General features: G+C 46.0%; 1 protein-coding gene across 1 annotated transcript in view; it reads right to left on the minus strand.

Moving 5' to 3' along the window:
* The window catches only part of LOC311598556 (unconventional myosin-X-like), a 116,114-nt gene that overhangs the window by 15,853 nt on the left and 74,623 nt on the right, over nucleotides 1-25,638 (minus strand). The window contains exon 3 of the mRNA XM_084783699.1: nucleotides 13,123-13,281. Coding sequence (XP_084639825.1) covers nucleotides 13,123-13,281 — 159 coding nt within the window. The remainder of the gene's footprint in view (nucleotides 1-13,122; nucleotides 13,282-25,638) is intronic.

Consider the following 25,638-nt stretch of genomic DNA (forward strand, 5'->3'; position numbering starts at 1 on the left):
TCTGGTTATAACACGGCCTGATCCAGGTCCACATGCTGTCCCTGCCCTATCCACTGTGCTTCCTGGAGCCAAAGGAAGCTGGATACCTCTGGCCACAGCTGTTCTCCCTGAAGGCAGCCCACAGAGCTCGCAAATATGTGGCATATCGCAGGGGCCATGCTTGTTAAACTTCATGAAAAGCACTGTGATTGCTTTCACCACTGATGTGGTAGTCACTGTCACTCAGTGCCACCATTTATAGCTAGCCCATGACCTGAAGCTCACTAATGTCACACTAAAATCATCTAAAGACTCCTCCATGAAGCTACCACCTTCCAGGAGAGAGGAAGCCATGGATGTCATAGATGTAAGAACCTTAGTCAAGGTTTTCCAGAGCCCATGATATGCGGAGAAGACAAAGTCATCAAAGCTGGCGCGGATGCAAGGAAGAGACTACCTGGCTAATGTCCACAGCAGCTCTAATGACTGGACAGATCTCCGAAAACCATTCTCACCTTGACATTTGGCTCTCAGGAAACAGGGAGGATGCCCTTGCTTAGTTACCACAGGTTAGTAGCTGATTCAACCTATTCCTCGGGACTTCTGGTCTCACTCCAGCTCCAAGGCCACAAACCTGATGCCCACAGTGAGCAAGTGACATGATACCCACTAATCTGTGCTGAAATCACCCCAGGCTCCTGAGGCTAATTCTGCCACAGGGTCCTCCTCCAATGGCTACACTGGAGGATAGTGCCACATCACCTGTGGAATAAATGGCTGAAGGCTTTTCCTAAGCAGGCTACGCCAGGGGGATGACTGTGGGTGCTGAAAGTACTCTGCCACTGAGAGAGCTTTGTTTCAGTCTAGTTAATGGAGGACAGCAAACTAAGCTCTTTGCTTATTCATTTTATTTTCTCATTTATTTATTAATTTAGTCTCTTGACAGCCTGATCCCAACCTCTTCCCTCCTTCCGTTCCAGTTTCACCATCAGGTTTCCTGCCCCCATTCCCACTTTCCCTTTTCTCAGAGAAGGGAAGCCCCCCCCAATGGGTACCAATGTACCCAGGTACCTCAAGTCACAGCAAGACTAAGTGCATCTTCCCCCACTGAGGCCTGACAAGGCAGCCCACCTAGGGGGAAAGGATCCAAGGGTATGCAACAGATTCAGAGACAGCTGCACATCTGCTACATATATGCAGGGGGCGTAGGTCCAGCCCATGCATGCTCTTTGGTTGGAGGTTCAGTCTCTATGTGTCCCCATGGGCCCAGGTTAGCTGACTCTGTTGGTCTTCTGTGGAGTCCTTGACCCCTCCGGCTCCCTCTGTCCTTCCTCTCACTCCTCCACAGAACTCCCCAAGCTCAGCCTGTTGTTTGGCTGTGGGCCTCTGCATCTGTTTCCATCAGCTGCTGGATGAAGCCTTTTAGAAGGCAGTTACGCTGGGTTCCTGTCTGCAATTATAGCAGACTCTGCTAAGCTCTTTCCTTTTCTTTTTAGACATAAGAAAATGTAACAGCTCAAATATGGGTTTTCAAAGGGATTTGCATTTCAAGATGTTTAAAATGTCTCCCCTTTTATGGCAGGGCCATAACTCAGAGGTAGAACCTTACGTAGATGTATTAAGTCATGAGTTTGATCTCTGGTGCCACCAAACAAAAAACAAAAAACAAAAAACAAACAAACAAAAACCCAACCATCTTTACACTTTTAAGGTAATTCTTAAATCTTAAAACTGTGAAGAGTGCCTTAGAGGTTGTCCACAGCAAGTGTTGGCCTTTCATACTCCATGCACGTTATAGCTCAGCCCAGCAATGGAATTTTCCTGCCCTAGTAGGGTTTAGGACACATCTTCCTGCTGGGCAAATGACATCAAGTGGAGCTGTACCTGACTGCTAAGGACTGAGCAGTTGGGGCTGGGGTAGGGGTGTAGGGGTGGGTGTGGGGGTGTGATTCAGCAGTAGAGCCCTTGCTTGGCATGTTAAAGGGCTAGACATGATGCCCAGAATTGAAAAAACAAATTCCTCCTTTGCAGTGGCCCCTTATTCTGTATGTGGGGTGAATACAGCTCTTCCAACACAGCTTCAAGAGTTTTACTATTTCCACTATCGCTGTCCATGTTGCACCACTGCTTTAAAGGATTCTGAGCACCCAAAAAAGTCTCCGTTGTCACTAGAATACTTTTTTCCCTTTCCCTTTTTTGAGGTACAAGTTCTTCTGTAGCCCAGGCTGGCCTAATTCTGCCCCCTCAACTTCCCAAGTGCTAGACTGACAGGCATGCGGCACCATGCCAACCTTCTTTATTACAGGATTTTAGATGACAGGTGAGTCGACACTTTTCCAAAAACAACTTTATCTGTTGTTTCATGATCTTAGGTGTAGTGGTTTGAAAGAACACTCCCTCCCCAACTCTACCATGGGCTCACATATGTGTGTGCTTCGTCCCTAGTTGTTGAACTCTTTGGAAGGATTAGGAGGTGTGGCCTCTTGGGAGAGGTGTGTCCTTGCTGGAGGAGGTATGTTGCTGGGGGTGGACTCTGCGGTTTCAAAAGCCCAGGTCAGGCCCGGTATCACAGTCTGTCTCTCTCTTCCTTTATCTCTGCTCCCTCCCTCCCCTCTCCCCAGCTGCAGAACAGGGTGTAAAGCTCTCAGCTACTGGTCCAGCAGCACTCCTGCTTGCCTACCACCACACTCCCCCACCATGACAATGGACTAACCCTCTGAAGTGGTAAGCAAGTCCCAATTAAATGCTTTTTATGAGTTGCCTTGGCCATGGGGTTTCTTCATAGCAACAGGATAGTGACTAAGACACCAGGCAAAGAGGGCTATACGCACACCATAGCTCTTAGTTGCTAAACAAGACCCGTCCATGTGGGGTGGCAGAGGCCACTTACGTTGGCCTCTTTTGACAGACATTGAACAGAGCAGACAGAAGGACAATGCCTCTACAATTCCTTGGTGGGTGAGTGAGGGTAAGGATGGGAATCAGTTTCTGACAGGTGCCACCGTGGATTAAGATAGCAATGGTGTCTACTGCCACCAACATACGGAACTCTGCTTAGTCCAAGAGTCCCTGTCTTGTACACTTGTTGACTTATATCTAGAATCCATCTAGGATACCGTCTTGCTCAGGGCCCTGACATACTTTGGTTCAATTCACATAAGTCCTTTGTCCATGATTGCCCAGTCTCTCTCCCTCCATCCCACCTCTGAAAAGCTGATATAACTCCCCAAGTTCGACCCAGCTACGTACACAGTACACAGCATGGGTCAGGGAATGGGCTGTGTAAACAAGACGGCTTCACAGCGGTCTCTTCTCTGTTAACGCACTCTAACGTCCGTCGAATGAGCAGATTACTTGTGTCATTTCTCAGTCGCCACCCCCACCACTCTGTGACATGTGACTGCATTCTTACAGTGGCTTCCTTCCACAGACAGGTCTTTTCTAGTGAACTTTAACTGTCTGTGCCAATGTAGGTGCCAATGCACACTTCTGAACCTCCCAACAGAGGTATATTTTGAAATAACCATCACAGTGATGGTTCCTAATACCCTACCCAAATAATAACAAAGTTACCGCATTTGAAATCTAGCCAAAGTAAGTATGGTCAAAGACAACCCCCCTCCACCCCAATGAAGGGTACCATTCTTGGCAAAGATGTTTCGTCTCTAAAACATAAGCTGTGTGTTCAGGGTCAGTAAATACTAAGGGAAATCCAACAAGCCGCTAAGAAGTGGCAGGTGGAGGGCGAGCTGCCTGGCACAAGGCATCAAGTGGGGCGGAAGGCACGGCACTGTAAGAGACCCTGACAGCTGGGACGCAGCGCTGCTTACAAGCTTTGATCATTCTGCACTCTAAAAAAAGGTATGATTACTACTCCAAAAATGGCCATGCTGACTCGGCAGCTTAAGGCTGGGGACACGTGCAGGTACCAGCTTCTGCATGTTGGATTCCAAATTCCACAGCGCTAAATAACTCAGTCACTTTTATGGCTGCTCCGAAATAGAAAACATGTCCCATTTGGAAGCATGTAAGTTTTCGAGCCAGAAAAGTTCCACATAACTCACGCCCTCCTCCACAAATATACTTCCTTGCCCATTTTAATAATTTTAAACAGCCTCTGCACATGTTGCCTAACAATGCTAGGAGACACTCATTGTGTTTCTTCAACACCAAATCTACCAACTCAGGCCTTGCAAGAAAAGAACGCACCCATATCAAAGCCAACAAAAATGCAATTTGATTTCACAGCATATGTGCATGTCAAAAACACCATGTTCTGTATCTTAATAAACATGACTTTGTTTTATGATTTTTAGACATGTATATAACTTCTTGGCCTTTTGACTAAGATCAAAAGGAGTCACTGTTCTTGCTGGTTTAATTTGTGATGCATCCTCTATCTAAGGTTGCCACATTACGTGTACTTTTAGAGGAGGAAAATGGAGTAGCCCGCTATGTCCACTCCACACATTGGCTTGGTATTGCAGCACCCCGGGGAGCAGTGTACACACCTTTCAATAAAATCAAGTATAATGTAAAAACCTGTGTAACCCTCATGCTTTGGCCACACTGCTTATAGACACAGAAGCAGCCATATGAGTAATGGGCTGCCACAATCCCCTCAGTGGAACAGTAAATCCCAACAGCACGGTATGGAGAAGTCCAAACGCCTGAGGTCCTCAGCCCTGGGGTCACATTCCCTGATACACGGCTTAATGTCCCAAACCAAGACTCTGATCAGCTACAGCATGGTCCCCTCCGTAAGTCATAGGCCTTTGTTAGTACCATTGCTAACGGCCCTTTTCATCCTATGGGCCTGCAAAGCTGGATAGAGATCAAGTAAGCTACGATGGGCCAGCGAAAGTAGTTCCCCCCAGTTTGTGCTGTAGGGAAACACTGTCAAGAAGCAGCAACCATTTGTTGCAGATGTATTTCCCACCTACCATATCCCCTGCTGCCCCACCCCCACCCCGCCGCCCTCTCCTCTTGCAGTCTTTCTAGTTCAATATGGCAGCGGTCCACTCTCTAAATCTTTGCCTTGCATGAACTTCAGCTTGAGATTTATATACTCAGTGGGCTATCCCACCTCTTTCCCCGCAGGCCACAGAGGGCTCAGGTACACCACGGATGAAGCTGACTTCTGAAGACCTGTTTCCTCTCACAGAACCACACCTTGATTAATGGCGGCAAAGCCTATCTAAATGGCAATCCAGTGGCCCTGCATAAATTCAGACTTTTAGGACCAGCAAGATGACTCACTACTCCCTCTAATGATCAGTGATCAGTCCCCCAGGATCATGGTGGAAACAGAGAACCAGCTCTCCTGAGCGGTCCCCTGATTGCCACATGTGCACCACAGCATGACAGCATGCACTTCTCTGACTCGCCAGGGAAAATGTCATAATTTTCCACATGTTTATTGGTCAACTCTCCTCCCAGACCTGACGCCTCCTACCTTTAGTCAAAATTGGTTGCCACACTACATTTCCCCAAAACTCAGGTCCCTTTTCTACCATCATTTTTTATAAGGTGAATGAAGTTCATTAACCTGCACGCTTGCTCTCCATCATCTTGCTAATCAGCAATGTGCAGCCTTTGTTCCGGTGTCTTGAAAGCTGTGCATTCATGGTTTGAATGAAAATGGCCTCCCATAGGCTCATACGGGGAAGCACTATTAGGAGGTGTGGCCTTGTTGGAGGAAGTGTGTCCCTGGGCTTTGAGGTCTCAGAAGCTCAAGGCAGGCCTAGTGGCTCTGCGTCTCTTCCTGCTGCCTGCAGATCCAGATGTAGAACTCTCAGCTCCTTCTCCAACACCATGCCAGCCTGTACACCACTCTGTTCCCAACCATTATGGTAATAGACTAAGCCTCTGAACTGTAAACCAGCTGAAGTTAAATGCTTTCCTTTCTAAGAATTGCTGTGGTCCTGGTGTCTCTCCGTAGTGATAGAAACCTTGAGACACGCATCGAACATCTTTGCACACACTCATCTGTTGCCATGGAAGCCACTTTCCTCCAAAGGTCCTCACAAATGCTCCAAATGCACAAGGCTTGACTGAGAATCAGTCTCTGCTGCCTCCTCATCCTGATGCTCAGCTTTCAGCAGGCTGACTCACTGTCACCCGGAGTTGTAGTCAATGGTTTGCTAATGTCTGTCTTCACCAATCAATTAAGCTACCGTGAACAAGAGGAAAGCTGCAACCCCGGAGCCTAGAACACAGCCTGATTATTCAGGCAGGGCTAAAAGCAATATGGACATACAGGGGATGTATATTGCAAATATCCCCCTCAAAACACCCATGCTTCATTATGTGCAAAGGTGCTCTTTGTTCGGTACCTTCTGCATAAGAAAATCATTTGCCATGGTCTGATTACACAAAATGGAAACGTTTTAAAACAAAAGAATGCTAAATGTTAAACATTCGAGTGTTTTTAAAATTGATGCCAGTATCACAAGAGCTAAAGCTCAGCAAGTGGATTCAGCATCTCCATTCCTGTGAGCGAATTCATGCTTCACGTTCTCTTCCTGTTGAAAAGAATCTGAGCCAAAGGACAGGCAGGGTGTGTGTGGAACATCACAAAAGCACAGGCCCTCACTGCTGCCATCGTGCTGATGTGGAGAGTGGTGACTCGAGGGCGCAGTTTGGCAAATTTTAAGACTACACAGAGCCAGCCAGATGGGTTCAATTACATCTTGGCAACACAAGTCTTGGTTTCAAGTAAGGGTGGAGAAAAAGTCAGAGCACAAGCGTCTCCCCACACACCACACCACTCTCAGCTGCTCCTGGTGGGGGCCACATGCCAGATCTGGGCCCTCTCGAAATCTGCGACAAGGAGAGTTTTTATTTGTTTGTTTTGAAACTAGTTTTGACGATAGACGGAAGCAAACTAAGAGGTCTACTTTGGAAAGTTCAGCTCGTGTAAATGAAATACAACTTCTGATGATGCTGTGCTCCAAACAGAAACCTCCATGACAGGACATGCCTATTTTCACATTGCCCCTGTCTTTTCCAGAGGCGACCTCCACTCACGGCTGCTGAAATCAACAGGTCTCTAACTGGTTGGGGACCTCTCTGTTAGTGTATTTTTCTTCCCAGAATCAAGGCAGCTCAGGAATAAGGGGGCACACCTTTATATATTGGGGCTGAAATGCCACCTAGCCAGGAAAGGCTATTTTTCAAAGAGCTAAAAATAAATGAAGGTGGAGCAATTTTTTCCTGCTCACAGGGTTGTATTGTTAGACACAGCCTCCCTCTTAAACCCAGCTCCTTTGATTCTGATCTCTGCTGCTGTTTGTTCAGCAAGACCAACAAACTAACCAAAGAGCTGGGCGGAACACAAACTGGCTTCCTCTGGGGCCCTCCTCTGCACCATAATTGCAGGCTCCCTGCACATCCAGTGGTGTGGTCTGCATCCCTTCTTTAGTTGCTGGAAGAGGAGTCTCCCCCACAAAACTGACTCAGGACTCAGAGACCCTGTAATGAAGAGATGTGTGTCTCCTCCATCTGGCAGAACGCGAAGCTGCCACACCACCAAGCCTGGCAGCCCCCAGCACTTGGACACAGAGCTTACCGCCAGAATCACGGGGAACCTCAGCCACTCCAGTCAACGCTTTTCAGCTGCTAGACATTCTGAGGTGACCCAGGCGTGACTAGGACAGGCCTCCAAAATCCACAAGTCCCTCTAGTCTCCTGGAGGAGCTGCCAAGACCGTTGGTGCCATGCTGTCCTGACATTGTGCTTGACAAGCCGGGAGGCCTCCCTCACCTGTCTCTCCTGCTGCTCTCTTAAAGGCTTATTTCCATCTCTGTGCTGGTCTAAAAATCTCCATCTCTTCAAACACTTCAACAGAGGTCATGTGCACTCTATCCCATCCACTGCACACCTTTCAGATCAGCTTCATGGGAAGAGAGGGTTCCCAATCTTGACACTTGTCACAAGTTAGGCCAATAATTCCTTGTGCTAGAGGCTGCCCTATAGGTCAGTGAGGAGCATTCAAAGGCCTCTATTGCCTAGATAGCATTGGCATTTGTCACCTTAGCTATAATAATTAAACATGTCTTCAGCTACTGCCAAGTATCCCAGAGAGACTGCCATTCAATTGAAAACAAATGCTTTAGGATTTGTTTGTATGACCTACCCTGGCTAATTTCAGGATATCCCAGCAAACAGCTGGTTCTATAACCAAGATCAACTGTCTCCCAATTTAGTGAGGCTCTCGTGTATCACCAACCTTCATCTTTGCGTGACATGTCTATCAGGCTTCATCTGGAGGTGGGAAAGGATGAGGGCAAGGACGTTAGGCCCTCCCCTCCCCTCCCCCCACCAAAAGATCACCAGTGAGGAGCAGCAGGCATTTGCCAAGGAGGCCAGAGTGGAAGCCAGGGCCACAGTGAGTAGCTATGGTGAAGAGCAGGAAAGAACGGGAAGGCTGCTGAGTCAGAGGCCCCAACGGAGTACAGTATGGAGGTCCCGGAAGGAAATGCAGTATTAGGGCTGAAAGTAGGGTCCTCACAGGCAGTGTCAGAGAGGACAGAGGATGCAGACTTACAGTGGCAGAACATAGCCCAGCAGGCCTACAGATGCTACCAGAAATGGGGGCTTGGTTTCTCTTTCCCAGGGCAAGCACTGGGCAGGGATAGGTACTCCCACAGAAAGAGCTAAGGGACCAAGGTCATGGTCAGGGGCTCCTGAGACAAGCTCCAAACAAAGCCTGTGCCACCCTGGCATCTCCCGTTCACCAGTGAGAGGTTATCTTCAGTTGCTCAGTCTGCGCGCTGTATGCTAGCTAGCCTTGCCTTTTCCTTCCTGTTCAGTGGCAGACTGGGCCAGGGAGTCACTCTAAACCTCTAAACACGACGCCAAGTCTCAGGCTGGTTTTCTCTAAATAAAAACTTGCTGGTATGAGATGAATATGTTGGATAAAAAAAAAAAATACAACAGTTAACATTTCTGAAGTGTTTGCTTATTCTATTTCAAAACAGCTCTGACAAAAAAACGGGGGAATGTGATATCTGACCTTTACGAAAACAAAGTATAAGAAAGGGAGATTGTCAAAGATGAAGCTAGCCATGTGGAGCTGAAGTGGCTGTGAGGAAAAGTGGGCTGGGTTCTCCTTTGCCTGGTCTCAAACTTTTAAAAGTGTTTTGAGGCAGGGTTTCACTGTATAGTCCTGGCTGTCCTGGAACTCACTGTGTAAACTAGGCTGGCCTCAAACCGAGAGATCCGCCTGCCTCTGCCTCCTGAGTGCTGAGATGAAAGGCGTACACCACCACAGCCTGGCTCCGTTTAAAAAAATAATTAATAAACGTTCCACCTCTTTGTGTCGAGGATGGTAAATGTTAGAAAAACCAAGTGTTTTGTCGGGATAAAGTCCGTGTGAAGAGGGCAGCATGCTTCTTTGCTGGAGGTGGCCCTTCCTACCACCAGCCTGTCAACTCAAGCAGAAAGTCATGGCAGGACATCTCCATATGAGTGTGGCTTAGCTCCAGGCAGAACACCAGTCCCTCCCCCAAGGACACAGACCCACACTCATCCCTAGAAACCATGGCTATAAGCGTCCACAGCGATGGGACTCCCTAGAAGGACTGTGAATGCAGGTATGGACCTTGCCAGGAGCTTGCCCTATTGGCCTGTTTGTTTTACTGTTATCAAAATTAAAATTTTTAAATGTGTGTGGTGTATACGTATGTGTGTGTTCATGCATGGATATGCACATAGGAAGGGGTGTGTGCTCCCGTGTGCATGCACATGAGCAGGCCAGAGGCTGTCAGCTGCCTTCCTCAATCATTTTTCACTTTTTCTCTGAGAACCAATCTGTCTCTGAACTCTGAGCTCGCTGATTTGGCTAGGCTGGCTGCTGACCACACCTCGGGATCTGCCTGTCTCCCGCACTGGTGTTCTGGTGGCATGTCAGCTTCTACTTGGTATTCAAGCTCAATGTCTTATGCTTACGTGGCAGGTACTGACTGACTGAGCTATCCCCCAGCTCCCTTGTTATGATCTAATCCTGAGACTTAAAAGCTGTTACTCTTTCTTAGAGAGAGAGAGAGAGAGAGAGAGAGAGAGAGAGAGAGAGAGAAAAGAAGAAGAAGGAGGAGGAGGAGGAGGAGAAGGAAGAGGAGGAGGAGAAGGAAGAGGAGGAGGAGGAGAAGAAGGAGGGGGGAAGTGGGGGTGAGGGAGGGGGCAGGGAGAGAACAAACACATGCCCAGAGGGCAGACATTGAAGCTGCAGGATTTATAGCCAGAACTACAGAAACGGAATGTGGGTGGCTCTAGAGGCTGGGAATTGCCCGCAGGTGCCAGTTAGAAATGAGAACCAGACCCCTATCTACAACCGCACACGACTGAACTCTGCCAGCAAAGAGAAGGAACAGGAAATGCATGCTACCCAGAGCCCCCAGAAAGCCGTGCAGCCCAGCACACACCTTATTTTAGCCTGCATGGCGGCTTTTATCAGTCATGCCTACATACTGTAAATAGATAAATTAGCTGCTTTGATTAGGCACAGTTATGGCACCATGTTATGTCAGGAATAGAAAATTAAGACAAAACCCTAGAAAAATTCAAATAAACTCTTAGCTGTATTAAGCGTGGGACACATAGAGCTAGGACACGGGAAGTGGCAGCTTCTTTTGGCGGTGAGCAGGTTGATCCCGTCAGAGCATGTGCAGGGACTGTACCTCCTGTGAGCAGCTATAGCAATGACAAAGTCACTGTGTGTCCATTATAGGAAATAAGACACTTAAGCACATCTGAGAAAGAAAGCACACTGCAGCAGAACTAATTTTAACTGTAAGTTCTGTGCACAAAAACCTGTACTTTTCCCTCAAAAGAGATGGAAAAGAACTTCACGGCAGAAAGCAGGACCAAGGTCTTCTTCCAAGATTTATTGGGCAATTTAGCTATCAGGTTTAACATTATTATCATGAGAAGAGAAAGAGTGGGGAAACTTTGTTTTTAGAAGGCTCTGCTTTTAAAGGCCCTGGGATGGGATAGGTTTGCGTCGCCTAACTGACCTACTTTCTTATCTACTGAAAATGTGTAATAAGAACGTCCAGGGGGTGGGGGTGGGGCACAGCTGGAGAGATGGCTGAGAGGTTAAGAGCATTGTCTGCTCTTCCAAAGGTCATGAGCTCAATTCCCAGCAACCACACGATGGCTCCCAATCATGCATAATGCGATCTGGTGCCCTCTTCAGGTGTGCAAGCCAGAACATTGTATACATAATAAACAAACAAATAAATCTTTTAAAAGAAAGAAAGAAAGAAAAGAAGAAAGAAAGAACGAAAGAAAGTCTGGGTATTTTCTTATGGCAGAGACATATCACAATAAAATTTTCCTTCAAAACTCAGGATTCATGTTTGACCATCAGCTGGAACAGCCTGCTTGCAATGTGCGCAGCATTCATTTTTTAAATGCTCATTGCACAGTTACTAGGTGCCTGGCAGCACCATTGGGTCAAAAAGCATAGGTCATTAGAAAACCTAGCAAATAGCCACATAACAGGTTTGACTTTTAAACGTGAAAACACACAGGGCAGTGGTTAACATGCCTGCCTGTCAATGAGCTGTTGACGTGTAAAGAGATTTTTGACAGAAGAATGAATGCACACCACCAGTATGTGCAGTATGTAAATGGCATGGCCATTTCTACAGAGACTCATGAAATTGCCACCTTCTCTAAGGGACACATGGAAGACACTGTGATCTGAAGACTTTTAAGAGTCAGTGAGCTGTACAGTCAGGGGACTGAGACACAAGTGGCTTTCTCCATGCAGGGCTATATGAGAGTAAAACAGCAGGTCAACCTAGCCAAAATGACACTTTCACAATGAAAGAAAAGGTAAATAAATATACTTTTCTTCACACCAAAGAAAACCAAGCATTAAGCCCACAGATGTCTGGTTTCTCCTCTATTTCACCTTCCCTCGATCTAAGCAAACACTGAACACAACACATGCTTGTTACACCATTGAAGGCTGAAACCTTTACTAACCAGAATTCCAAAGATACTAGTAATGTTAAACATACCTCGTTTGGCACAAAGATCACTCTAAGCCCAAGAATAGTATATTAGCCTTCAAAAGAAACTAATGTCATATTCACATGAAAAATATATAAGCAGTTGTTGAACTTAAAAAAAAAACTTACTAAGACAGATACAAAAGGGGATGCTACAGGCAGGGCAATTATTCTTGACAGGTATGGTAATGACTATATTTCATTTTCAAAAAATTATTATAGAAATAGGATTATTTCTTAGGATTTATTTCATTTTAAATTATGTGTATGTCTGTATTTGAGCATGTGCACATGTGAGTGCAGGTGCCCTCAGAGTCCAGAAGAGGGCGCCAGAGTCCATGAGAAGTGAATATATATCATATAAGCTTACTGATGCTGGTGCTAGGTGCTGAAGTTGGTTCATCTGAAAGACCATGTACTTCTAACTGCTGGGTCATCTCTGCAGCCTCAGAATTAGCTATAAATATTACTTTTCACACTTACATTACATATTAGTTATATTATAGATTTAATCCCATTTCATGAAAGCAGTGAGAAAAATGTAAACCAAGGCTTTATACATGCATTTATCAATTCAAAACAGCAACTAGGAATCCAACATCTTAGAAAGACAGAGCTCCATGAAGGCAAATATCCTCCTAGGATGGATCCTAGAGTCAAGGGAAAGTCACGAAAATTTTACAAAGCCAGAAAAAGTCAAGGAAAAGAGAAAGAAGCTTTGACTGGGATGCTGGTGTGTCTTTAGTTGACGAAGACAAAGGACTCTATATGATCTCTCTGCGTAAAAGAACACTTAGCAACAAGGTACACTGTGTGCCATTTTCACAAGAGCAAGACACGAGCCAGCTCACTCTGAACAGGACCCCTCAACAGGTAGTTACAGAGAAACACTTTTTTCTACTGAGAGTTTTTAACATGGCAAAACTTAAGAAAACATAATTTTTCTGAAATTAATCAGAGGTACTCGAAGGGCAAGAATTATTCTTTGGAAGTGAAAACAAACACTCAGATTCGAGAGGCTTCTTTTTGTGGGGCCTCTTCTATCCTGGGGAGACACAGCAGGGCTCACAGAGGCTGGGCAAGCGCACCGAGCTACACCTCTTGGCCTGCAGGTGGAACTCACGTAGATTTGATTCCTCTTGTATCGCTGGAACAAGTTGTACATGATGGAACCTCCATGCAGGTCGGTCAGGGAGGCCATGTCATCCACGCCTTCTTCATGCATGGGGTGCATAGCTGTCACCTTTTGACTGGTGATTGTGCTCTGCTTGTAGGTGAACACCTGAGGGCAGAAATGAATTTAACTGTTTAGTCTGAGGTACATGACTTCCTCAGAAGTGTCGAGACTGATAAAACAATCATAGAACAGGCCGTCTAAATTTTAGAAATTTAATTATTTTTCATATAAAGAAATACTGTCTATTCCTTTTCGTTCTTTTTTTCATCTGTACATTTTTCTAAGGGAAGAAATTATTTTGACAGCTGCTTTAGAAGATGTTATGTCGACTAGCAATCATCCTTTGGGGCTCACAGAAACTTCACAGCCCACTCCTCTTCATAGTTCTCCAGGCCGGAGAGATGGTTCTGTGGTTAAAAACCCAGGTCTGGTTCCCAGAACCTGCAATGGAAGCTTTCATAACTCTGTTCCGAGTGATCCATTGCCCTCTTCTGTACTCCAAAGGTACTAGGCACATAGAGGCAGGCAGGCAAAGGCAAAACTCACACACACAAAATAAAAACATAAATCTAAAAAACAAATAATGTTTTTAGATTTATTTATTGTAAATGTATGAGTGCTCTATCTGCATATACACTTACATGCCAGAAAAGGGCAATAGCTCCTATTATAGATGGTGTGAGCCACTATGTGGTTTCTGGGAATCGAACCTTCTGGAAGAGCAGCTAGTGCCATCCCTCTAGCCCTAAAAACAATCTTTTATGAAGAAATTGACTAGGCTCTTTTAGACAGGACCGTGGTTTCCCCACAGTTTCACTATGGTTCCTCTGGTAGCTTCAAACTCCACAGTAGAGTTCTTCAATGTAAGTATTACACTGCACTGTAGTGATTAAGTGTTACTCAGGTAGTTTCCTGAGTCCCCCCATGTGCTGTAAGACTGCCATAAATCATTACATCATTACTTGCAACACGTTGCCAGTATTCCCTCTCCATCATGACATGCATCATGCTTGTGTTCTTGGTTTATCGCATGATCTACCTTATACTTCCAAACAAGAGCAATGAGTTCTACATATATGTAGTAGCATGTATGTCAAGTAAAGCTAATACTGTATAGTTCATTACTGAACTCAGATTTCTGAAGCCACTTGGTATTCTTTGACCATAAATTACCTAGAATAACCATACCAGGTTATGCTCTGCTTATTGACCAGGTTCAAACGTCTTTACTTATAAATGCACACATAAAGTGACTTTACTGCGGAGTCCCTAACTTCAGTTATGCATTCATAATTTGGGTTTGTTTTTGCAGTTTAGGAAAGCAAAGCCAAGGTCTAGGCAAGTGCTCTACTACTCGAGGACATCCTCAGCCACTACTAGAGTATAGTTAATAATTTTTAAGCCATACAAGCTTCCTTTAAATAGAACAAAACTGCCAGCCCCAGTGTGGTGATGCAAGTAGGTCTGTAATCCCAGCACTCGGGGAGGCAGAGGCAGGCAAATTGCCATGAGTCTGGGGCCAGCCTGGTATAAGTGAATCCAGGACAGGCAAGGCACACAGAGAAACCCTGTCTTGAAACAAAACAAAACGCCCAAAAACTACCAAAATGGTTATTTTTAAAAAGAATATAAATAATTTGAAAAACTTAGAGCATTCCCACATACAAATGTGTATAAGCATGCATACGAACGAAAGCTTTCTGCCATATTTGAAGAAGTTTTTGATTTGGGATTTTAACATGAAATATTAACTAGCTGCCTACATTGCAACAAATGGAATATTCTTACAAAAGCGAATAACATACTGAGAACTGCAAAAATGCCAACCCAATAGTTTTGGTACAAGTGGCATGTTTTATTTTTCTAGAGGAAAAAATAAAACTTCATTAGTGATACATATGCCAGATGTACCACAAAAGTTGGTCCAAACCAGCCCTGAGAAACTTCCCCAGGCCAGAACAAGGATACATCCTTGCCTCCTGAGGAAGAACCACTTTCCCCAGATGCTGTTAGGCAGACATTCATTTGAGGAGCAAGCGAGCCCAGTTTCCCTACCTAGGTGGTGGAGGGGCCACTCTGCCACATGAGCTGGATAGATACCGGGGCTGCTGAGAGATTACAGATGGGGTATACCACATCCACAAAACAACCTTGAAGGAAATGGCACAGGGCATCCCAGAGATAGTAAACACATGGCCCTTCATAGTGAGTCATAACTACCAAGGAAGAAAATGAAAGGAACATGGGCCAGCAATGGATGCAGCCTTTGGGCAACCTAGAAAAGCCCTCTGTCTTCTCCAGCTTGCTTCCCTCCGGGATGCTAATCCAGGTAGGTGTTCCGGAAACGTCCCCTGTGGACATGGCACTCCACAGGGCACACCGATGAGGGTGCAAGGCAGAAGTTCCACAGCTTGGTCACCTCCTGCTCAGGTGAGGAGTGGACATGAAGGTCTTGTGTTGTCTCTCAGGAGGCGGTGCCTTAAGAACTACAAACATCGGTCAAACGCAACCCGAGAAACTGCTTGAGGCTCTGCAGTTTCAAAGCTCCTCTGAGTTTAATACAAGTCACCTCCAAAGCTCTTTCACGCCAGCACAACCAGTTCTTGCCCCAGGCCTTTGTCCAAACAGCATCGGACCCTGTCCAGTGCAAACCCTGTTTTCTAAAGCATGCCACTGTAGATACTCTGGGTAACCCAGAATCTGAAGACAGACATGATTTAAATATTAAATTTTTATGTGTTATATTGATTTGTCCTTCTAGAAATAATATACACTGTCTAACAGCCACACATACATATATAAATATTTATGCCTACCTCTTTATAGCAGATGTAAACATTTCCTTATTATTACTATCTTTTTAAAATTTCATTGGGAAAAGCAAGGTGATATATGAGCCCATGTGGGAGATGAGAGCTAGGCACAAAGTCTTGGAGAAAAACAAAAAAAACAAAACAAAAGCCAAGTGTGGTGGCACATGCCTATAATCCCAGCATTTGGGAGGCAGAGGCTGGCAGATCTCTGTGAGTTCAAGGCCAGCTTGGTGTACAAAGTGAGTCCAGGACAGCTATGGCTACACAGAGAAACCCTGTCTCAAAATCAAAAAACAAAACAAAAATCTAAAAAAACAAAACAAAACAAAACAAAACAATGGCTTCAAATTAAGAAACACTGGTCAAAGAAGAGTATGGCCCATGCTCAAAGCAATGAGCATTTCAAGGCGAAGACTGTATCTGAGAAGAATTGGTGTACTGCCCATCCAGAGATGTGTTATCACCAGCCAAGGACCCAGAACAGGATCTTGGCCACAGAGCTGTCTGATAAACTTAGAAATTAAAAAAAATGAAAAAAAAAAAAAAGATAAATCACTCAAGTAACTTTTATGTAGTATGCAACAGGTGGCGGGGGCAGATTATACACCCCAACACAGGCAGCATTGACAAATGCACAAGACTGACAATGGCTGATGTTGACTGCGGGGTCCAGAGCCAGGTGGGAGGCAGACTTCTCTGAGAAAGGGTATACCTGGATAAAGCGAGGCGAGAAAGACTCACTGTAAAGGGCGGCACATCACTCCCTGGCCCTTAGGAGTGTGAGGGGAAGGGCGCTGGCGCCAGCACCCATGGCTGTCTGTTTCCAGTGTGATGCGACTTCATGCTTCCGCCATCATGATGCTCCTTCCAAGATGACCTACCCCAGGACAGTGAGCCACAACTAACCCTCCTCCCTTCAGCTGCTCCTTGTGAAGAGTAACCAGTGCACGCAAACGTACGGCATCACTGAGGTCTACAAAGGCACGTGTGAGCACAAAGAAGGGGGTGTTGTATGTCAGATGCTTTGGGACAGCCTCACTAGGCAGGTGAAAAGAAAACACAAGAGACCCCAAGGGTGTGACGGACAGAGCCTATTACTTCTGTTGTGTTCTATGATGTATTACTGGATGGATAAACAACTGATTTGATCTATAGGCAAATCTGTGGGGGCATTTTCTTAATTAGTGACTAATGGGGAATTAGTGACCACTGTGGGTGGTACCAGCGCTGGGAAGGTGATCCTGGGCGCATAAGAAAGCAGGCTGAGGAAGCAAAGGGAAGAGAACCAGAAAGCAGCACTCCAGCCTGCCTCTAGGTCCATGCCCTGTTTCCCAGGTGAGGTATACCCTGGGACTATGATTTAAACAGTGCCTCCTGGAACTGGCCACCCACTGAGAGCCAGGAAAGTTTAGCAGGCAACCAAAACACATGATGAGCTGTAACGGGGCATTTCCCGGCATGAGAGGGGACCGTGTGAAAGAAGTGCTGGACAAGGGGGCAGGAGACACAAGTGTGAGGAAGTGCTGGACCAGGGGCAGCAGACACGAGGCTGCAGTAGTGCAGGCCTGAAGGCGAATGAGGCTGAGGCACCTGTGGGAATAGAGAACAGGGCTGTGGCAGACCCCTATGCCCTGCCTTGGTGCTTGGCGCAGGACCTGTCCCCTCTTAGGCTTAGAACTAAGTTGGAATGAATAGTGACCACCCCACCCTGCTCAGAATACTTAATTTTAGGGGAAGCCAGACTTCAAAACTGAATTTATATATAAGGTTAGAAAGTATGGGGTTTCAAGTCCCTTTGAAATAAGGGACTTATGTACAGGTTTCTTTCAATTTTTTATTTTTAGTTTATTTTTTATTTTTATTTTTAATTTAGTTATTCACTGTACATCTCAATCATAGCCCCCTCTCCTCCTCTCTTCCTGGTCCCTGCCATCTATCCCTCCCTCATCCCCCTCCCCCTGCCCCTCAGAAAAGTGGAGACCCCCCAAACTAAGTGGCATGTAAGGACTACATCTTTAAGGGGTGCAGTGTTAAGACATCAGTATGCCATTACCATGCATAGCAGCCAGATCAGGATAACTGCTAAATCTACCACCCCAAACTCTGACTGTTCCTTTGTGTTGCTAATATTCAAAATCCTTTCTGCTCACTACTTTGAAACATACCTTGAATCATAATATCCCTCCTGCAGACTGTACTCTTGTGCCTGCCTGTGGACCCCATTTCTCTCAAGTACTGACCTACATTACTTGACCTTCATGAAGGAAAATGCTAGTAATTTCTAAGGAGAATCTACAGGGCAAAGAAAATCAGCCACGAGTCATCACAAAGCCTTCTGGTCACTTACACTGCCATATTGGCAAAGAATATGAAGACAGAGACTCTGGGCAGTGCCTCTAGGCCAGTCTCCTCACCCTGGAGAACTGAGTGTGAAGGAGATACTTGTAGCATAATGCCTTCCTTAGTACAGACTGAAATACACTCTCGGTGCAATTGCACTCCACACCCACGCACTACAATATTACACATTTTGAAAACACACACACTCACTTGGGCACTGATTCTAGATAAATGGAAACTTCTGTTTGCACCAAAAAAATAAAAATAAAAAACAAAAAACAAACAAACAAACAAAAAACACTTGCACACGAATGTTGACAGCAGCTTTCTTCATGATAGCTGAAGCTGAAAGAAAGAGGCAGGCAGGGACTATTCCATGCTGCCTGAGTCTACGTCTTATATTCTTGAAACGACAGCATCTCACAGCACGAAGAGCAGCCAGGGGCTTTCAGAACTTAAGGAGGGACCAGCAAGAGGGCAGTGAGTTGGCAGCAAAGGACACCTGCGGATGGGTGCCTTGCCCTGGGAAATGCCCTGGTACCCCTTTAGGACTCGGTGTCCCACTGTGCTCAGTTCCCTCGGTCAGTTTGCCCCTGGGAAGGAGACTAGCCAAATGGTTCCTGAGAGCTTTCTCTGTAATTGCTTACAGATGAGTGTGGATGTAAAAGTACGTCAAAACACAAGCTTTAATTATAAAGAAGCCAAATCTGGTTGTGGTGGCACACGCCCATATTCCCAAAGCCAGAGCTTCTCCCGCCTGTGTGCACTCTTATCCCTCGGGGATGACTCCTTTGCTGCCCTCTAAGTCAGAAACCTCATGGCCTAAGGCCCCTCAGCCTTACTAGCTGCCATGTCCACTTTGTAAGTCTGGAGACGGAAGAACTGACCTGATCCATCCCCGCCCCCACGTATGTACACCTCTGAAAAATATATACACATATATGTATATGAGTCTTTGTGCTGTGATTTTAGTGACAGTTTAAAATCATTTTAGTATCACTATTTCTAACCAATAATTTATGTGTATTTCCAGGTGCTGCTTTGGCTAATATTGCCCAACACAGGAACTACTGTAGTCTTTCCTCCTCACGAAACAGAGACTGCTCAAGTGTGATCCAGAGGGACTCCGTTGGCGCTGAACCCCACGGGAGCCGCAGTGGCCGGGCAGTGATCACTTTAACCTGCCCCAGTCTCCCTGTCTTTGACACAGAGAACATCAGAAGCCTGAACTCTGGTGTGAGAACAGAGAACTGCCCCCTCGAGTGTCAGCATTCTTGGGCATCCCAGGAAGCAAACTCACAGGTTTAAGTTGATCAAAGTCACTGACTGCCACCATTCGCACACTGAAATCCCTTCTCAGCCTGCTCCAGTGGCTCCCAAGTTAAAGCCTCAATGCTTAACATGGCTTTTCTCCAGCACCCCTCCTAAGGCTCTGGATGCTTCTGCCAGGCCATCTCAGCTACAGCTGAGTGACAGTCTGTTTGAGAGTGGCACTGGGACTCACTACTGGGACTCCAGGTGAGAGCAGTATGGAAGAATGAGGAGATAGAAGGACCCAGAGGGTCCAGGAACCCTACAAGAAGACCATCAAGGCTGGCAGACCTGGACCCACGGGGGCCTGCACAAATTGCTGTACCAACCCAGGACAATGCATGCAGTAAACCTAGACCTCCTATTCAGATCTAGCCAATGGACAGCACATTTTCCACAGTTCCGTGGAGATCGCGGACTACCTCTGACAAGAACTCTGGTGCCCTCTACTTGGTGGGGGAGGCCTGTTGGCACTCAGCGGAAGGGAAGCAGGCTATCCAGATGAGACCTGATAGGCTGAGATTATATAGTGGGGGAGGAGGTCCCCTTCTGTCACAGGTCTACGGGAGGGGAATAGGATGAAAGAGGGATAGAGGGGGTAACAGGAAGATACAAGTGAGGGAATAACAATCAGGATGCAACCTGAATAAATTATTTTTAAAAAGAAAGAGCGAGCGAGCGAGCACTGGTAACCTTCCTTTCCAGCCAGGCCCCGCCCAGGTATTCAGCCTCCCTCCCTGCCAGGTCCAACACCCAGACAAAAGCCTCTTGTGACACTCACCACCCAAGTGTCATTTCTCACCCTTCTTATCTCTTTCTAGTAATGGGGATAACAAAGCTTTCACTTCATGGGACAAAGGGTGACAACCCAGGGCTGCCTAAGATAGACAGAGAAATGGGGCAAGATGAATGTGTGGCGGCCAAAGCAGTCAGGAGTGCGGACAGCCACTGTGCCTTGCCTGCTGGCCCTGGTGCTGGACCCATCCTAGAACGTAACGTGTGGAGTGTGTGGGAATACCCTGACTTCTCACTGTTTCCCCCGGTACCACACTAGTTACTTATAGCAACTGCCTGCTAAAGGTAAAAGCACCAGCTGCCCATCACTGGCCCTGAGATCGTACAGTGAGGACCAGCACTTGTTGCCCGAGCTTGATGCCAGAGGCAGACCTATGGATGGTTTTCCACCACTGCTTGCCTTGGAATTGCCTTAAACTGAATAACGGGGCAGAGGTAGGGCATGGAAGGTGGCCCAGAGGCTAAGAGCACCTGTGGATCTTGGAGAAGACTCGGGCTGAATTCTTTTTGCCTTCCTCACTGGGTGGCTCACAGCTGCCTGTAACTGCAGCTCCAGGTGATCTGATGTCCTGTCTGGCCGCCTTAGGCACCCACACAGAGAGAAGCATAAATAAAACAAATCTTTCTGAAAGTGAAGACGGTGATGTGGTCGCTGTACAGTAAAGTGAGAAGGGCACATCTGAGCCGATTCACATCAAGCCACAAGTTTTAAAACAATCAAAATCAATTTTTTGAACCCTAGGTTAGGCTGTATGCTTTTCTCTATGCTGCGTTTGTCAAATGAACATGTTTCTAAGTGACAATGAAGAGAAAACATGCAAGGTATGTAAGAATACAGAGGGAAAAAAATTAGAGTCTGATTGATTCCAGATTGTAGACAAAACCCCAAAGTCATTTTTGGTTGTTTTGTTTGTTAAAATATGTACTGAAAGGGGTCACAGGTTCATTTGGCTCAAACTTACAGCAAAAAACCCTAAGAGCCAGCAAGGCCAGAAATAAAGCATAAAGAACTTACAACTTGAGGGGCTGGAGAGATGGCTCAGAGGTTAAGGCTACTGACTGCTCTTCCAAAGGTCATGAGTTCAATTCCCAGCAACCACGTATTGGCTCACAACCATCTATAATGAGATCTGTATACATAATAAATAAATAAATCTTTAAAATAAAAAAAAAAAAGAACTACAACGTGAGACAATTCTCTTCCTACATGTTCCCATGGACTGGCCCTGCCCCACTGTCCAGGGCATCTATAGAAAGATCAGGAAAACACCACTGAACTCACTAAGAAGAAAAAGCAGTAGGGAGCTTAGGGTGGGGTCAGGGGATAAATGTCATAAAAGAGAAGTGCTCTTAAAAACATAAGTATTTTTAATAACATAAGAAAAGGTAAGCGGGGTGTGGTCCTGCACAGCTTTAATCCCAGTGCTCAGGAGGCAGAGGCTGGTCGATCTCTGAGCTAGAGGCCAGCCTGATCTACATGAGAATTCCAGGATAGCCAGGGCTACACAGAGAAACCCTGTCTCAGAAGACAAAAACAAAACCTAAGAAAGGAAAACAAATGCCGGGAGCTGTAATAGCTTTCCCAGTATTTGCAGCATGAACAACAAGAGGGTTGAAAGACACAGACAGTTCAAAGGAGTGCACACTTTTCATCCTAGCACTCAGAAGGCAGAGGCAGCAATGCCTGTAGATGTCCATAGAAACAACGGCTGTAAAACCCCCTGCATTCTGTACTGCACATATGATCCAAAGACTAAGAGACGTAGTATCTGGTCAGAGAACCAAGAGGATATCTAGGAAAAGCCTTCCACAGAGCCGAGGTCAGGAGTGATAAACATGGCTGCTTGTCATTATCAGCCTCCTTGACACAGCATCCACCTCCACTGGGCTTCCTCTAAAGGGAGCTTGGGTCTCCTTCCTTTCTGGTAGCATCTTTACAACCTCACCTCTTCACTTGTGAGTGTGTGATGGAAGAAGCGAAGGAGTGTATTCTTATTCTCAATCACATGGTCCCAGTGAGAGCCCTTCCTCCTCTGTTGCAAACGCAGCCTGCTATAAATGCACCTGCCTCCTGCTTCCTTGTAACATCTGGATAGACATCTGTTGCGATGCCTCAGCACTGTTCTGCCTTCACCTCTTCACAGAGGCAAAGATAAGGACCAACAGCAGCACTCAGTGACCACACCCACACAAGAGTATGTCCAGACCAAGAGAGGAGGAAAAGACGTGACAACAAGAAAGCACCAAATGACACTGCCACAGCCACAAGGCTATGGAATAACAAAGAAAGACTGCATCACACCCAGAGCAGTCAGTCAGTCCTCTCAAGGTGAGGAATCAATTCTCAGCACACTTGGTGGTACAGCCTGCAGTACCAGCACTAGGCGGCAGAGGGTGGGGTGGGGCAGCAGCCAAAACAGAAGGGCAAAGAGTCTTAGCCAAATCTGGGCTATAACAAGACTTTGCTAAAAAGCCAAATCAAGTGAAAACTCTGTTTTCTTCATCTCTTGGTAGTCATGTAAACTTCTTTGAAAACCGTGTGAGTTGATACATGCGCACGAGGAATTGTACAGTGGTGCAGATGCTTCGGCGAACAGTTTGGCAGTTCTTGAAAGGTCACACGGAGTTGCCACGTGACCCAGTAGTTGTGCGTCTAGGGAAGAGATACATCCACATAAAACAAATACTCACACCAACACTGTTGGCACTGTAATGCTACCCAGCTCTCAAGGAGGATGGCAGGCTGATGCACACTGCAGCAGATGAGCCCTGAAAACACTATTCAACACGAAGGAGGGCACATATAAACTGTCGAGTATTACATGATTCCATTTAGCTGAAAAGTCCCAATCAAGTGAACCCAGAGAGAGAAAAAACAGGTATGATTGTCAGGGTCTGCTGGGCAGGGCTGGAAACCGACTGCCCAAAGAATGAGTTTTCCTTTGGGCTGGAGAGAGGGCTTAGTGGTTCAGAGCACATACAGGCCTGGCAGAGGACCCGAATTCAGTTATCAGCAGCCACATTGGGCAGCTCACAACTACCTATAACTCTGGTTTCAGGGGCCTTGATGCCATCTTCTGGTCTCTTTAGGCATCTGCATGCATGTGTACACAGATAATTTTTGAAAAAGAAAATATTTATTTATTTATTTATTTATTTATTTATTTATTTATTTATGGTTTTGTATATAGTGCTCTGCCTGCATGTACACCTGCATACCAGCACAGGGCATAAGTTGCTGGCATTATATGTTGTGAGCCACCATGTGGTTGCTGGGAATTGAACTTAGGACCTGGAAGAGCAGTCAGTGCTCTTAACCTCTGAGCCATCTCTCCAGCCCAACAGACATAATATTAAAATGCCCTTAAAATGTTATAAAATTACTTCTACTAATGACTAAATAACTATGTAACATATTTTTAGCAGGTAAGTTCTAGGAAATATGCTTTATATCAAAATAAAACGTATGTAAGTGGGAGGGGGGGCTGGTATAAAGGGGGGCTGGAGAGAGGATAGGCAGTTAGAACAAAATAGACACAAGGGACCAAGCAAAAGATGAGGAGCCCTGTACAAATGAGCACAGAAAGGGACAGTCTCCAGGCAGGTTTGCTACCAATCAATGGAATCAGGAGAGACCAACACACCATAGCCCGGCTATCCAGCTGTTGACTCTTTTTGCCCTATGTTACAACACCAGTAACACTGAATTCTCTGTATGCTCTGAAGGCTTTCTGAAAGAACTATTTTAGCACCCATGGCCAGAAGGGTGGCGGTACTACTGGCTCCCTACAACCCATCAAACACATGAAGACATACACGTCTTCAAGATGGGATGCTGAACCCACAGACAGAGGACAAACCAGGCAAGCTGTAAGTCCATATTCGAAATGAATACTTACTTCCCACCATGTGTTGTTCATATATGAGAGAGTATGACTCGAAATAAGGGTTTAAGGATTCAGATGTCACTTATGGAAACCCAAAGACTACCTGAGAGCGAGAAAATAGTCGCCACGTACATTTTCAAGGGAGTTCAATGCCCAAGCTGCTAAAACCTGTTTGTTCACCATATGGAAGAGCTGGGGTGTCCCAGATAACTATTTTGTGAGTTGAGCTCAGCCCCCATTCGGTGGACAGAACACTTCTGTACAAAGGTCAGAGCAAGTTCCCAAGGAAGTGGACAATTCGCTTAAGTGGGCTAAAATTCCACAGACCATTTTCTAGAGTTCCAAAATCTTACAAAACACCATTTACCTAAGAACACCAAAATCTGCCTGCATGAATGTAATACGTTTTAAATTAGACACAGGCATGCATCAAACAGCCAAGCTAGAGATAAACTTTCATTTGCACATGTTTAGCGGTTGCCATTTTTCCCAGATGGAAAAGGCAGTCATGTTTCCCAGACTCCATGGACCATCAAATGCAGCAGGCTTTACGGGCAGGACACCAGTGACTAAGTCAGGCTCCTTCAGCAACGCGCCCCTCTACCCGAACTCTTCACAATGGAGGCTGACTTCTACGCCAACTTTTCTCATGCAGTTTCTCATTAATAAGCTTTGTCAGTGTGTCTAATGCAACCTTCATGATCTCTTTGTCCTGGCTTCATTATCCCGGACTCCAGAGAGCTAGGACTTGAAGATTTTTTTTTTCCCTTTTAAACATACACTAGCTCAAGTTTCCTGCACTAGGGGACAGACGTGATCTTTCCTGCTGAGATTCGCACAGTATCTGATCACTAGACAAAGAGGACTCAATCATAAAGGCATGAGGCTAACCTCGGAGGGAGGGAGGGAACGGAGTGGGGCTGGCATTACATGGCAGGCAGAAAAGCAGGTGGCTAGTGGGCTCCTGGCTTCACAGTGTACAGTAAAGCCTACCAATAGATAATTTCTTAAAAAGTCTTTTTACATAATAGCACATAGTAGATGGCATGCCCCTGGGCTCATTCAAGTTGAAATAACTGTAATTTCTGAGTCTTGTGACAGGGGTTAGGTCATCTCCTGGCCCAACTTTACTAAAGGCGCCTTTGTCCAGTGTGTTGACTCTGTACCCTGTGCCCAGGAATGTGTGAAGAGCTGAAGAGACAAGACATGAGAAGGGGTCACATGAATGTCTCAAAGGAAAGGGCAGAAACGGAAAACTGAACACTTCAAGTGTCCACCACCACGAGGCAAAATGTCTGCACTCCGGACAGACAGGA

The sequence above is a fragment of the Acomys minous genome (genome assembly GCF_964271855.1).
Source record: "Acomys minous genome assembly, chromosome: 5".
Lineage (NCBI taxonomy): Eukaryota > Metazoa > Chordata > Mammalia > Rodentia > Muridae > Acomys > Acomys minous.